Consider the following 15869-nt stretch of genomic DNA (forward strand, 5'->3'; position numbering starts at 1 on the left):
TGGGCTCTAACATACCCATTTTAAACACCAAAAATTACATTGTGTCAACGAGTCGCAATCGACTCATGGGATTTCTCACGCCAAGAGACGAGCACGGGGGATGTTCCATTGTCTTCCCCTGTATAGCAACCTTCCTTGGTGGCCTTCCATTCAAATGCCACCATATGGCCAACCCACCTGCGCTTCTAAACACCGACAAGCTTGAACTAGCCTGGCCTATTCAGGCCCTCCTGTTCTACACAGTTTAATTACTGCAACAGATAATTACTTTTGTATTGTTTTTAGTGTAACCATGGATCCTGACTTGGTTTGCAGGAACAATGGGGCACCTAAACTTTCTAAATAAAAACAAATACATGCAGGGAGAAGCAGCGGAGCATGGCCATTGGGCAGAGCTGTGTGTCTGTCAAACGGTGATCTCGTGTTAGGTTAGAGCAATACAGGATCCCTTCATTAATATCTGGAGGGGGGGGGGAAAGAATCTTTCTGTAGGGATGGAATTCTAAATGTCATGGAGACAACCAGGAAGTATACAGCCAGGCAAGAGCAATAGAGAAGGCAAGTTGGATAGAGTGAATGGGGAAAACTCTCCATCAGAGGAGACCCAGGGCAAGAAGGGCGCAAATAGAGTGGAGTCTGACCCGACCAGCATCTGTTTTCAATGTTCTTCCAGGCTTGCGTCCACTCCAAGGCAGAGGGGGCCAAGGGCACAGGGAGGCTTGCTGTGTGACCTTGGGCCACTCACACACTAGCAACCTAACCTGCCTCACAAGGTTGTTGTGAAGATAAAATGGAAGAGAGGAGAATAGTGTAACCTGGTTTGGGTCTCCACTCAAGGGAAAGGCAGGTTACAAACCAAGTTAATAAAAAATTAAAGTGGGTCTGTATCCAGTAGTTTAAGCAATCCCCTGTGGTCAAAATACAGTGACTCCATGGATCGTCAGGGCTTGCAAGGTGTCTGCGTGGCAGGAAGGCACACGTCTTACCGTCCGGCCTCGAAGGTAAACCGCGTAGCGTCTCGTCCGTAGCGTCGCAGCGAGCACAAGGGCCAGGAGACAAGCTTGACACGAGGATTGTGCATATCCCAGAGGTAAATGTTTTCATGGGTGATCTGCAGCTTGCATTCGCCGTAGATGTCCAGGTTTGGACACGGCAGGAGGAAGACGTTAAACCGGTCTGCAGGAGGAGGCACAGACGGCGGAGGTCAATGGACAACTTGTGGTCATTGTCTCCCTGCTGCCCCTTCTGTCCTCCCTCAAAGAAAATACGCAGCCAGTCGATCACTTTTCTAGCCCACATCCCACTTCACTCCCAGTTTCAAGCCTCTTCTCCAATCAAAACACAAACACTTTCGCCCTTTGTGAATCTGGAACTCTAAACTGTGCAATCTCCTTTTCACTACAGAAAAATATAAAGAAGAGTTGGTTTTTATACCCTGCTCTTCTCTGCCTGGAGGAGTCTCAAAGCAGCTTACATCCCCTTTTTCTCCCCACAACAGACGCCCTATGAGGTCAGTGAGGCTGAGAGAGCTCTAACAGAACTGCTCTATGGGAACAGCTCTGACGGAACTGTAACTAGTCCAATGTCACTCAGCTGGCTGCATGTGGAAGAGCAGGGAATCCGCCCTGGCTCTCCAGATTAGAAGCTGCCGCTCTTAATCATGACACCAGTCCACATGGAGTCTACCACCACTACCATTTTACAGACGGAGAACTCCACCCCCATGGAATCTCAAGTAGTTTTGGTACATTCTTCCAACCAATGAATCCCCTGCAAGTCCTATAGCGACTAGTGGTGTGCATTCGGATCTACCTGAGATGCAAATATCCCGGAAAAACAACTTATTGGTATTTGAGGCTATATTTCCGCTTCCTGAAAGTATCTCAGAAAACTGAAAAATCCCGTGAAAATCCCAGATGTTTCTGGAAATTACTGGCAGCTTTGAAAACAGTGGAGAGGCAGGAGCAGATGGCTCCTGGTAGCAAAACCTTGCTTGAGCCATGGGACGGCTGTTTTCTCCAGACGCCTTGTTTGTAGCACCTACCATTCTCTTCCTGAGCATAAAGGCCCTGGCCACCACCTTCTGCCCCCTCCCTTCACCTGCAGTCTGCTGAATGAAGATGTGTCTGTTCATTTCCAGTTTCCCAGCCCGGCTTCCTTGGACTGCCTCCAAGTCACATCCTGAATCTCAATCGGCTGCTGTGCATATTGCCGTGTCAAGAGTAGCATAAAGCTACCCTCCTTACCTGTCTGTTCGCACTGCACTCCAGGCGCCAACAGATCTGGCTCCCCAAGGCTGATGTCATTCAGCCGAGCCCCCAGGCACTCGATGGACAGGATCTTGTACCACTCCTCGGCCTCCAGCTCTGCAAGATTGAAACATCCCTCAGTCAGCATCTGGTCCTGCTGCATGGAAGAGACTATGTAGGGTTGGCCAAACGGTGGTTCTCCAGATGTCCCTGGACTGCAATTCCCATGAGCCCCTGCCAGCGCAGCTCATGGGAACTGTAGTCCATGGACATCTGTTGAAGCACAGTTTGGCCACCTCTGGACTATTGACCACCAACCCAGAAACACACACACAAATATTTCCCCACTCCAAATGCAGATACCAGGGGTAGTCAAACTGCGGCCCTCCAGATGTCCATGGACTACAATTCCCATGAGCCCCTGCCAGCATTCGCTGGCAGGGGCTCCTGGGAATTGTAGTCCATGGACATCTGGAGGGCCGCAGTTTGACTACCCCTGGCATATGCCATCACTCACAAGGCACCAGAAACTGCAGAGCTGAAACACTAGCCTCCTACCAGATTCACAGGTGAACGTCCGAGCCGAGTCATCGGTAAAAACGATTGCCACAGCCTGCCGCTTGGTTTCCTTGGGTAGCCTCGTGATGCATTTCACATTGCTGATCTCAGTGACCTATAAAGGAGCCAGATGTTTTGGTGGCAGTTCCTCCCCCTGGAACAGCTCCCAACCCCACAGGTCCTTGTTCCCCACTTCCAACACTTGCAGAGACGAGTTAGGGAATCCCTGCCCCCAACCTGAAGTGGCTGGCCGCTGCTCTGCCCCATATAAGCCGCTTGGTCTTGCATTTCAACAAGAAACTGAATGGCGTCTCTCTGGGGAACTGCACGGAAGGGAGAAATAAGCATGCAGCCTGTTTTGGATGAGGCTGCAGTCACTGTTGAGAATCAAGCGGGGAGTTCACGGGGATGGAGATGATGGTTTGATCAGGATCTAAAATACTGACCAGGGGCCTTTTGGTGGGGCCGTAACATCAGCAGTGCGCCGTGATTAAAGGCTCCTGGTCAGTTTCTCAGCCGGATTCAAACTACGGGTTTTAACCTTTAAGGCCTTAAATGGCTTGGGATCTGGATCTCTTGAGGATTTCAATGGCGGGTCTGATCAATGTGCCTACCAGAGATACAACCCATAGGCATACTGCATAGGACTGCCTTGGTGGTGGCCCCTTGACTCTGGAGTTCTCTGATTGGATGAGCCTGGCTGGCTCCCTCCCTCCCTGCGCACCATTAGACCACAGATCAAGACACTGTTATTTCAGCATGGGTTGGACCTAGGTGGTAAGGGACTTGTGCTTCTTCACACGCTTCACAATGATTTGAGCTCTCATTGACTTACTGCTTGTTTTGGACAGTTTGCTCTTGCGCTATTCCGTGATTTTAACTATTGTGGGGTAAAAGGAAGGTGGGGGGGGGGGCTGCAGCTTTTTGTTACTGCTTATAAGCCTCTGGAGGGTCCCATATGGGAATTGAAGAATGTGCCTCCTTTTATTTTTTGGCAGTCCCTGTGCCAAAAAAGACCATGGGAGCACTGTTATCCACAGCAACTCTCAATTAGGGAAAAAGCAGGGCAGGAGACGTGAGAATCCCCTTCCTTGAAGTGTGTCAAGTGTTTAGACCAGGGGTAGTCAAACTGCGGCCCTCCAGATGTCCATGGACTACAATTCCCAGGAGCCCCTGCCAGCGTTCGCTGGCAGGGGGCTCCTGGGAATTGTAGTCCATGGACATCTGGAGGGCCGCAGTTTGACTACCCCTGGTTTAGACAGCTCTCTTGCCTGTGGCTTACAGTGACAAGCCTTGTATCAGTAATGAACAATAAGTTAGCTGGGGGCAGGTTCTTTTCTCCTCTGTTATCCTGAGGTTTTTATGCTGCTTTTATGTTTCTGCTGTTTTTTCATTGGCTGTTTTTTTTCCAACAGCCTTGAATGTTAATGTTTTGATGCTTTCTGTGAAGTGTCCCTCCCGGACACTTTCATTTCACGAGTTGCCTCAAGCGGGTCTCTGAAGAAAAAGCATATCGGTGTCTTGAAATGAGTAAATAATGCAATCGGTGCTTTCCTAACGTTTCTTAAATTGCTATGCGCTTCTTTGAGTTACAGATGAACACACACAATTACAGAACACAGCGAAGAGAAAGGAGGCGCTAAGGAACGTAAACAATTGTATACTTTGCTTTACAGTTCGGGATTGCTTGTTCCCTCATCCGTGGTGGCCTATCTAGCATCAACCAGGGTGTGTTTTCTGTTCTGTCAAGTCGCTTCTGAACTTATGGTGATCCTATACATTAACGGCCTCCAAAATATCCTGTCAGTAACAACCTTGCTTTTGTCTTGCAAGATGAGGCCTGTGACATTGTCCCTTAAGTCAGTGGTCCCCAACCTTTTTTCAGCTGGGGACGGCAGGGCAACTGCCCCGCCCACGCAGCGCGCATGCACGGCCAAGCCACGCATGCGCATGCACGGCCAAGCCGCACATGAGTGCTGCGTGGCCGAAATCGCACATGCGCGCTGCGTGGCCTAAATCGCGCATGCGCGACACTTTCACGCATATATGCATGCGCGAAAGTGTCGTGCATGCACAATTTCAGCCACGCAGCGCGCATGTGCGGCCCTGATTCCCTCCCCCCCCGCAGTAAGAAGCTTCCCGGGTCGCAAGCTTGCGGCCCGGAAAGTTTTTTACTGCAGGGGGGCAGGGAGAGGGAACTGCGGCCCGGCGCCCTGGCCGTCGCAGCCCGGCACCGGGCCACGGACCGCAGGTTGGGGACCACTGCCTTAAGTCAATCCATCTCACATTCCTTTTTCCTAGCATTATTGTCTTTTCCAGAGTCTGACAGCCTCAGCTAGGTCGATTTAAGTTCTAGGGAGTGTTCAGGTTTGATTTGAACCAGAAGCTACTTGTTTGTCTTTGATCAGCATCAATGAGAGCCGCATCAGAGGTCACTTCTACTTCATGGACTGGCCTCCTCAATGAAATGATGCAAGCGCTGTCTTTGGGGCAATTTAGGAGGCACGGTGAGGCTATTTTATTTAAAGGAGTATTTCATGGAGTTTAGGCTGAAGGAAACTTATTAGGTTTTGTTAGGTAGTGGGGAGGAGAACTGGAGGTTTTATTGCCACCGATTTTTTAATTATTTACTGTGAGCCACCTGGAGCCATGGGGAAAGGTAGGATCAAACTGTTTTAATAAGAGAAAGAGTAAAATGATGGTACAGTTCTAATGAAAGGTGGGATAGTATTTATATTGCAAGGGTCTCTTTCCACGGGTTCCTGGTAGGGGACAGAATGAAATGCTGACCACTGTGATTAGACAACATTAATAAATGGATTCTAAATAAGAAAGAAAGCCTCAGATCTTCCTTGATTTATTTTCGTAATCTAATACTGTACAGTTAATTTTTCTAAAGAGCATCCCCCCTAAGGCGTTTCTAACACACGGCAATTATAACTTCTGCCGCAGATTTCCATAGCTGAGATAGGATAAGAAGTGCCTTGCTAGAGCTGTCAAACAATCCATCTTATTCAGCATCCTGTTTCATGGAGCAGACAAACGGGTGTCCCGAAGGACCAACAAACGAGGCCCAGTTTCCAAGGCCTTCCCCCTGATGCTATCTACTCACACAGAAATGCAGAGACTTACTGTCTTTGAACACAGAGGTTCTCTTTAGTCACCATTTCAGGTAGCCCTTGAGAGACCTCTCCTCCCTGATTCGGTTTAATCCCTTTTTAAAGCCAACGTACGCCAGTTTCGTCATATCTGATTCAGATGAGCTATTGCTTTTGGGGCTTTATTACTTTCTCATGTTTACTGTCAAGCTTGTTTTCCAGGGAACAGTCTATAAATTTTATTACTGCCTAATCATTTGTGGGTTTCCTCCCTAGTATTCTGACCTCACGGATTATTATGCCCATCAGAACCACCTTCCTGGCAGCCTGATGGAGGTTTCATGGCTTCTCTGCCAAGGCATTAATGTTAAAGAACTGATACATTTCAGAGAAGGGCTTCGTCAGAAATGGTCTCCTTTAATTGTAAGGAGTAGCTGAGACTCCATGAAAATGATGTGAGATCTGATCCATCCACCAAAAAGCTGTGGATCCTGAAATGGGGTCCAAGATGGTCATTATTGAATCAGTAAGGCCAGTTAAACACCTAACTAAATTGGCCTCACACAGTCATTGATAAATAACAACATCTTTTTTGCTTATTGTATTTTGCTTCATTTATATCCCCCCCTTTCTCCCCAATGGGGACCCAAAATGGCTATATCATTCTCCTGTTTTATCCTCACAACAAGCAACCTTGAGGGAAGTTAGGCTAAGAGTGTGACTGACTCAAGGTCAGTAACCTTTGCAGCCAAATGGGGCCTGAATGAGATCCTACTCCGGGGTTTCCCAACCATGGTGCTGAGATACCACACAGAACCACGAAGGCCCCTCAATGATACTGCAGCATGGGGGTTTTCAACAAGGCGGCTACGAAGAACTCTCCCACCATGTTAAAGAAAACTATTTTTACATTTTTTGTAATCCTACCCTTATTTGGCAGGTTGACCTACCCCGTCCCTCCCAAACTGGTCAATTATGGACCTGGGGGGGGGGGCGTGGGAAGAGCCCCTGGCCATTTAAGCCTTTGCCACCCAAGGTTCCTCTCACTTCCAGGAGGTGTGACAGGGAGGCTTAGCCAGCTGACATCACTTCCCGGTAGCCTGAAGCCTGAAAAATATTTCAGCAGCACCGCTGTGGTCAAAAGGAAAAGGCTGTCCTATCCTGATGCTCTAACCACAGCCATTGTTTCCCTAATGATTTTGCCCCGCTTTTTTTCCTCTGCAGTGCTTGCTTCCTCTGCCACATGCATAATATCAATGTTTTCCAAGAAGCCCTGACACACCCAGAAGTGTGCTACCAGCAGTGGAAGTAAGCATCACAGCACCTGCAGAGAAGCATGAAGGGAAAGATGTTCCAGGACTCAACTTGTGATTTATAAGAATAAACAAGTTATGTTTCATCAAGTGATACATGAAAGTTTTAAGGTTTGAGATTACTTCTCTTCCAGAAGTCTAATCAATTATATTTATTAAAGTACATTTGATTTTTGAATGCTTAGAACATGATTTAATTGACAGTGCCAGTTTTATCTTTAAAAAGATACAACCATCAGGTCTTCTCCTTTGGTGATTTCACCTTCATTAAGGATTTCACCTTTATAACATTAAGGAAGGGTATCTGAAGTTTTATCAGGGATGAGTATATGATTTTCAGTGGGAGAATATATAAATGCTAATATAAAAGTGGTGTATTTTAAATGGGGAAAAGAGCCCTTGTATCTACCCCTGGGATCTCTAAGTATGTATATACAGTCAAAATAAAACTTTTTTGCAACTCCTCTAGACTTTGAGGAGCCTGGTTCTACGTAATGTATTCAAAAGCAAGGATCTTTTAGAGTCTAGCAGCCTGGTTAATATGAGGTAGCTCATGTATCCGGTTTATCTTTAATTGTAGTAGTAACCCTTTGATGGGATTACTCAATCCCTTTACGTTAAATTATATTATATTCATAGTACTCAGAAGTCTTTATCAATAAGTCAGCACATTCTGTATAATAACATCCATTTATCTCCAAGAAGAACTATAACACTGCTAGGGAAATTGCTTCTGCAATTAAGGGGGAGGGGGAATAAGGTGAACACATTATAGGATAAAAACAAGAACACCAAATGATGGCTGAAGTTAGAACAGGGAGCTAAAGTACTGTGACTTCTATCAGGAGCATGGTTATTCTCAGTTTAAAGTTTTTAGAGGTAATGGACATTGCTATACATTTACTAGCAGAAATATATATGTTTCTAGCACTGCATCTTTGCACAGCTTCCTTTGCAAGGAAGATAAAACTGGTTTGTTTATTTCAGTTGAGACCCTAATTGCAATTTGCGTTTGAGGTGCTTACAGGTCAAAGGGAACCTGGACAATGAGGCTTTTTAAAGTTCCTATGTTTTACTTTCTGGATTTCCTAGACTAGGCTGTCTCAGCCAGGGTTTCATGAAATCCTGGGTTTTTTTTATGACCCTGGGAGGGTTTCCTGAATAGGTGGAAGTTAATTCATTTTTAATATATTTTTTAAATTTGTTAAACATTTATCAGGTGATATGATCAATGACGGGCCTGGGAAGGGGGGGGCAGGGGAGCATGTATACAGCTCTGCTTCCCAATCATATTTTGCATGAACGTGCCACTTCTGGGGTTTCTCAAAGCCTGGAGAATGTTTCAGGGCTTTCTCAATGGCAAAAAGTTGAGAAAGGCTGCTCTTGACCATTTATACAAACTGACATTGTTTCCAAACCAGGTGTCCTCATTGTTAGGCAAGACGGTTGTGAAGCATTCAGATTTGTTGGCATTTCTCATGCAAAGGCCCTGCAGACACCATTCCACTCCTGTCGGGGCTTTCCACTGGCAAAAGGAGCCTTAACTTTAGAAGCTTTTGTGTCAGGGAAAGTGTTTTTCTCTGGAAGATAGTGCTTCACTAGCAGAATAGATTCACCAGATTCAACTCTGCATTTGACCGTCTTTACGATCAATATAAGTCTCAATGGATAGCTGAGTGTCAAACTACCTTTGCGGCACTCAACTGCTCTTTTAAAGGACAGATGGCTCATATACACCTGTGTGTAAATCTTGATATCCTGCAATTGATGCATTATTAAAGATGACTGGTTGGATTTTGTGTATTTCTCTGAGCAAGGTTTCTTTTATAGGAAATGCTGCAAAGTGCCCTAGAATAGCTCTAGAAGTGACTGACTGCAGCAGCTCCGGCAAGAATGCTCTCTAGAGCAGGGGCAGTCAACCTGTGGTCCTCTAAATCAAGGGTAGTCAACCTGTGGTCCTCCAGATGTTCATGGACTACAATTCCCATGAGCCCCTGCCAGCGTTTGCTGGCAGGGGCTCATGTGAACTGTAGTCCATGAACATCTGGAGGACCACAGGTTGACTACCCTGCTCTAGATGTCCATGGACTACAATTCCCATGAGCCCCTGCCAGCATTTGCTGGCAGGGGCTCATGAGAATTGTAGTCCATGGACAACTGAGGGCCACAGGTTGACTACCCCTGCTCTAGAGTTCACTTAAGGCTACTTCCAGGAAGAGGAATAGAGAACCACTAGTCTCGAAGTTGGAATCGACCTTCTCTTCCCAATTTTGTATGGTTTTTGGACTTTTAAGTGTGATTAATATCTGTAAGGAGGAGAAAAGGACAGGGGATGCCATCTCAACCAAAACTGCGCAATGCTAGCCTGAACATGCAAACCCAAGCATCACTGGTTCTTTAATAGAAGTATCTGGTGGAATCCATAATAGGATGTTCTGGAATTGTGTGATTCAACTCCTGTACATTGCCATTATCAACAAACAGGAGACTCTGCCAAAGCTGGGCATCAAACTGCCAAGTGGGACTATCAATGTGACTTCAAATTGTTTTCTTTTTCTGGGGTGGGGGGGTGGGAAGCAGCTGCACACATGTTTCAGTTTATCAAAGCTATTTGCATAACCAGACAATGTGCCTGTTCCTGACTAACCCACTTTTGATGTGGCCCCTAACAGGTGTGCACCTGAAATTTCAGCACATGTAAATGGCCCTCCAACCAATGGTAATAACATACAGTGAGTGCATTCCATTGTGGTCATGCGGTTGCGGCTTAATTCTGATCTTTTTGGGTGCACGTTGCCAAACAAGAATGGCACCGTAGTTGCAGAAGCAGACCCTGCGCAGATGAACTCATGAAGCTTCCGACAGCAGATCCTACCTTTGTATTTCTGTTAATGTACCAGATGACATGGGTATCAGCTTTTTGTTGGCTGATAAGTCCCAGGAAATTACTAGGTCTAAAAGATAAAGGTTTCTAGGTTGTTATCACATCTTGTTGTTATTGTACCTGCTCTAAAATCTTCTGATGTGAAGATTTCTTGTTGTAATTTTTATTGTTCTTTAATGCTTATGATCCCTGGCCCTAAAGAAATTAACCTGGCCTAGGCCAGGGCCTTGTCTGCCCTGGCCCCAGCCAAGTGGAACGCTCTTCTTGGTAACATCAGAGCTCTGCAGGACCTTGGACAGCTCCACAGGGCTTGTAAAACAAGGCTATTTCTCTGGATGGACGGTTGAGGTCCTGAAAATGAACATCTAAGATTCCACTGACCTCTCTACCTAATCACCTAACTATATCTAATTACTTATTATCTGGCACCCATTAGGCCTCCTCTCTGAGCAGGAGACAGCCTACAAAGATTAGTTTTAGATTTAATTCTGGATTGTAATCATGTATATTTTAACATGTATATAATCATGTATAATCATGTATATTTTAACATGTATATTCATATTATTGTATGTTTTTAATTACAGCTAAACCACCCTGGGAAGGGATGTAAACTACATGAATGAATGAATGAATGAATGAATGAATGAATGAATGAATGAATGAATGAATGAATGAAAAAGTAATAATATGCAAAGTACAAAGAAGCAGACTGGCCTATCAGGGTTAGCATTGTCTATTCTGACTGGCGGCAGCTGTTGAGGGTCTCAGGTAGAGGCTTACGCATCACCTCTTAACTGTCTGCAATGATTGGGGATGCCAGGGGTTAGACCTGGGACCTTCTGCACGCCAAGCAGATGGTCTACCACAGAACCAGGGCCCCATCAACCTTGCCTCAGTCTACTGCAGCCATGTTCTCTCTTCACAAGTCTAAAAGCAAGTGTCTGTGTGTTTCCAGACTTGACTTAGAAGCAACTTAGGTGCCCCGGAGGTCCAGAATTTGCAAGGCCAGGTGAGACGAGATGGCCAGCAAAAGGTTTGGAAAGAGAAGCCACTCCGTTTCCAACATAAACATGCTAAATTCTGCCACTGGGAGTCCCTTGGGCAGTGTTTTTTCCTGCATGAAGTGTCACACGGACCCCAACAGTGCCCTGGAGAGGCATTTCGCGATAATGAGAACACCGTCAAAGTAGAAAACACTGCCGAACATCCCTGAACTAGGCCAACCGCGAGTCAGCTGCATGTAGGAGGTTGCCCACTCCTGCTTCTCCCTAAAGGGACCCCTTGCTGTGAAGGAGGTGAGCATACAATCCTAGCTGGGGGGAAATTGGGACAGCTTCCTCCATCCCAATCCCTCCAGGCCTAGGACAGAAGAGTTACGGCATTCAGAAGAGAGACTTACCTTTGGGCAGCCACGTAAACACACAGATTTCTCATCCGGGTACTTCTCCAGCCGCTGGGGGCCTTTGCTGGAAGATTTCCGAAACACCAGCCAACAACGACGGTAAATCTGATTTGGCGGGGCGGGGAGAAGGTAGAAAAGGGAGGTGTATTTACATGAAGGAATTACAAAAGGTATAAAAACTAAGGGTGCTAACCCAAAGCGGATAATAATACCAAATGAACAACCCCGCCCCTCTTGTGTCTTTTGTGGCTGCATAACTATCCTGTCCTCCTATTATACACAACCACAGACACCAAGATTTTTTTTTAAAGGGTTAAAGAAGAAATCACAATTTTGTTGACATTCTTATTTCACCATGTTTGCTACCTGAACATAGTGGGAAAGTTAGAAGCTGCCATGAGTTCAAGAGAATAGACCCAGGAATACTATCAGGCTTAGCATCATTACAGGCTTTAGAATATTCCATGGCCTGTTGTCCTTACAATAGCCCTGTAAGGTAGGCCAGAATTGTCAGTCCCACATTGCACGTGGGAGGGAGGCAGCAGAAAGTAGAGTAATTTGCCTCCTCCATGGGAGAGAAGCAATTTAAACCAGTTCACAACTCACAACAGGCTTGGAGTGAAGTAACTCTGCATGGGATTGTGCCTTCTGTTAGACATTATACAATCCTACGCTAGCCTTCCCTGAACTCACACATCACTTTAAGCCACCCAAGCAGAGCCTTTTATGGGGGGGGGGGGAGTAGATTCATCCCACCATGACTGCTGGTTAATTACCTTTTATAACCCGCCTTTTGTCCATGAAACTTAGGGTTAGATTACATGACCTTCTTTATTACTTTGTCCTTAATTTATTTCCCCCTGATGAAAGTCCCCGGTTCCAACCACTAACATGTCCCAGAAGTCCCCAATTTTGGGAGATGGCCAGCCAAGCATCCTCCTAGGATGGAGGGCTGCAAGCTCCAAGTGAGACCTTCTGATGGACTTCCTGCTCCTGCACACTGGAGTAAATTCAGGGCTGTGCTTTATATGGAGGAGAGAAGGATGAGGGCACTAGGAAACCTAATGGTACGGCATACCCATACATGCATGGCTTATAAGTATAACCTAAATAAGAGGTATCTAACTGGAATGTATCTGTGTCCAGAAGATCCTAGTATTGATCTTTAAAGCCCTATAAAACCTGGGGCCAGCCTACCCAAAGGATCACCTACTCCCATATGAACCTACCCGATTACTACATTTATCTTTGGAGACTGCTTTGGATGCGCCCTTCCCTCCCCCCCCCCCCATTTGAGGCTGGGAGGGTTGAAGCAAAAGAAAGGGCCTTCTCAGCTGTGGCACCAAAACTCTGGAACTCCTTCCTGAGGGAGTCTAGTTGGTCTTCCTCTGTCATTGTCTTCCACGACTGAGCAGAGACTTTTTTGTTTCTTCTAACAATGTCTCGTCTCTTGCACGGCTGAGCAGTGACTAGACAGCACTTTCTCCTTTTTCGTTCTTGTAAGAACATAAGAGAAGCCATGCTGGATCAGGCCAATGGCCTGTCCAGGCCAATGCCCTGTGTCACACAGTGGCCAAAACCAAGGTACCATCAGAAGGTTTTGCCAGCAGGGCCAGAACTCCAGAAGCCCACCCACCGTTGCCCCCCAAGTAACAAGAATACAAAGCATGACTGCCCCAGGCATAGTGTTCCCTATAAGGTAAAGGTAAAGGTATCTCCTGTGCAAGCACCGGGTCATGTCTGACCCTTGGGGTGACGCCCTCCAGCGTTTTCATGGCAGACTCAATACGGGGTGGTTCCCTATATAGCCACTATTCCCTATAATAGCCACAGATGGACCCCTGCTCAATATGTTTATCCAGTCCCCTCTTTAAGCTGTCTCTGCTTGTAGCTGCCACTTCCTGCAGCAGTGAATTCCACATGTTAATTCCTCTTTGAGTGAAGAAGCGCTTCCTTTTATCTGTCCCAAGCCAATTGCTCCTTGATTTCACCCAGTGCCCAGAAGTTTTTATATTATGATAAAGGCAAAAAAGCACCTCTTTCTCTACCTTCTCTATCCCAATAGGGACTCAGTGCAACTTACATTGTTCTCCCAGCCTCCATTTTACGCTCACAACAATCCTGCGAGGTAAGTTAGACTGACAGTGGGTGACTTGCCAAAGGTCATCCTGTACGTTTCTGCAGCAGAGCGGGGTCTGCAGCGTGGCTGTCCCAGATCCTGGTCTGGCACTCTAACTGCTACATCACACTGCCTCTCGCTTATTTAGGAACCAAAGATCTCCAGGGTTTCTCTGTCCTTGTCTTGCTGCATATCAGAGTGACCCTTAACACCTCCAGAAAAGCCTTTTCACACCAAACCAGAAATGTCCTGGCAACGCACAAGTGCAAAGTTGGATCGCCCAGCGGGACCAGCCTAAGCAGAAGTCCTCGTCTCCACTGAATACGGAGCACCAGATCTCACAAAAGAACTTCAGGGAGGAACATGTGCCAAAGTGTCAGAAAAACATCCTTCCCTCTCCACTTTCTACCTAGAGCCATCTTTCCTCCACTGGGAGGAACGTTATCCATCGATTCCCCAGGAGACTGTGCACCAGTTAATTAGATGTAGAGGAGCTGGTTACCGACTCCAACTGATGAAGGGGAGAGGGACTCATTGGAATTGGCAATCTCTTGATTATTCCTCTATCAGCCTTAAAAGTTAATTAAAAGGTTAGGGTTTTTTAAAAAAGGAAAGGAGGAAGAAAGGAAAGCACTTGTGTGATCAACAGCATGGAAAGTGCATTTCCTCTGCTTGGGCTTCATCTGGCACCGATGTAAGAGCAGGCTTATTTTTGACCACGTTTTCCAGGACAGTTGGCATTCCCTGGATCTGGTTGCCGTTCAGGGTTGTAGGCTCAGGAGCCCCTAAATATGTTTGTTTCAATTTCTACTCTGCTTCCTATGAAGTTCAGGGTATCACGTCAATATTTTGTTATTAAAGAGATTTTCCTGCAGTCAGTCATGGCTCACGAAAACAACGACACTTTAGGGCAGCCTCTCTCAACCTTTTTACCATCGAGAAAGCCCTGAAACATTCCTCAGGCTTCGAGGAACCCCAGAAGTGGCGCAATCGGGCAGAATAGGGTTGGGAAGCAGAGCTGTGGACACGCCCACCCAGGGCCCCTCCCCTTTCCACCCGCTTGAGGCCCATCATTGGCCATTTGGGGGAGGGTCACCATGACTATATATGGTCATATCACCCGATAAATGTTTAAAACATTTAAATATATATATTAAAATCAATTAACTCCCACCCATTCAGAAAACCCTGGTTGAGAAATCTTGCTTTAGTACTATGACCATCCAAACTGGCATTAAACAACAATGAAAAGTGCTTCGGAGGCAACATTAAAAATCATAAGAAGGAAAATGATTGGTTAATGCGAAGGAAGTCTATATTTTGTTTAAACTCATGGTTCTTCAGAAATACCAGGTTGCTTATAAACCAGAGAATATCTTGAAAAATATAATCATTCAAATATAATTCCATGCAATTCTCTATCACCTTATTCTATTATCAAGTTTCAAGGTCAGTTAAAAACAAACAAAACTGCTCATCATTGATAACAAAAGATACCTATTTGCAAAAGCTACTATAATTAAGCAGGTAGGTATAGTTAAGGGTTGGAACTAGAATGGGGGATAAATTCCTACTCTACCGTGGCCATTTGCTGGGTGATGCAAAGCCCCTCACACCCAGCCTGACCTACTTTGCAATGTTGTTGTGACAACAGAGGACAGGAGAACCATGTGAAGCTGCTCTGTTCCCTTTTAGGGAGAAAGGTGGGATATAAAGGAAGTAAAATTGAAACAAATAGGGGTAGACTTACACAGGAAGTCCATTCCAGAGACGCAAATTTCTCCACGCCTCCATTTTATTTTCACAAAATGCCCACGCAGAGAAAATGATTGGCACAAAGTCATGTTGAGAATTTCGTAAGGATTTGAACCTGGGTCTCCATAGGTCTAATCCAAAATGCTAACTACTAGACCACACTGGATGGAGTGCTCAGAAACCACCGCCACAGATGGAAGTTGAGCTACGCTAAAATGTAAGCAGATGTTCCATCCCTTTTGCCAACAAGGCCGTTCAAATGCAGGAGTTACAGGGAAGGGACTAAACTAAATCCCTGATTAATGACTGTGGTTAATCTACCCTGTAGTATTCACAGTGGAGGGAAAGCAGCATGGTCCAGAGGTGGCCAAACTGTGGTTCTCGAGATGTCCATGGACTACAATTACCATGAGCCCCTGCCAATGTCGGCAGGGGCTCATGGTGATTGTAGTCCATGGACATCTCGAGAGCCACAGTTTGGCCACCCT

General features: G+C 46.1%; 1 protein-coding gene across 1 annotated transcript in view; it reads right to left on the reverse strand.

Annotated features, from left to right (window-relative positions):
- Nucleotides 1-15869, reverse strand: part of DOK4 (docking protein 4) — a 52289-nt gene that overhangs the window by 10612 nt on the left and 25808 nt on the right. The window contains exons 3-6 of the mRNA XM_077310222.1: nt 11505-11612; nt 2808-2922; nt 2247-2366; nt 987-1176 (exon numbers count right to left, since the gene is read on the reverse strand). Of these exons, the coding sequence (XP_077166337.1) occupies nt 987-1176; nt 2247-2366; nt 2808-2922; nt 11505-11612 (533 nt within the window). The remainder of the gene's footprint in view (nt 1-986; nt 1177-2246; nt 2367-2807; nt 2923-11504; nt 11613-15869) is intronic.

Source organism: Paroedura picta, chromosome 14, assembly GCF_049243985.1.
Source record: "Paroedura picta isolate Pp20150507F chromosome 14, Ppicta_v3.0, whole genome shotgun sequence".
Classification (NCBI taxonomy): Eukaryota; Metazoa; Chordata; class Lepidosauria; order Squamata; family Gekkonidae; genus Paroedura; species Paroedura picta.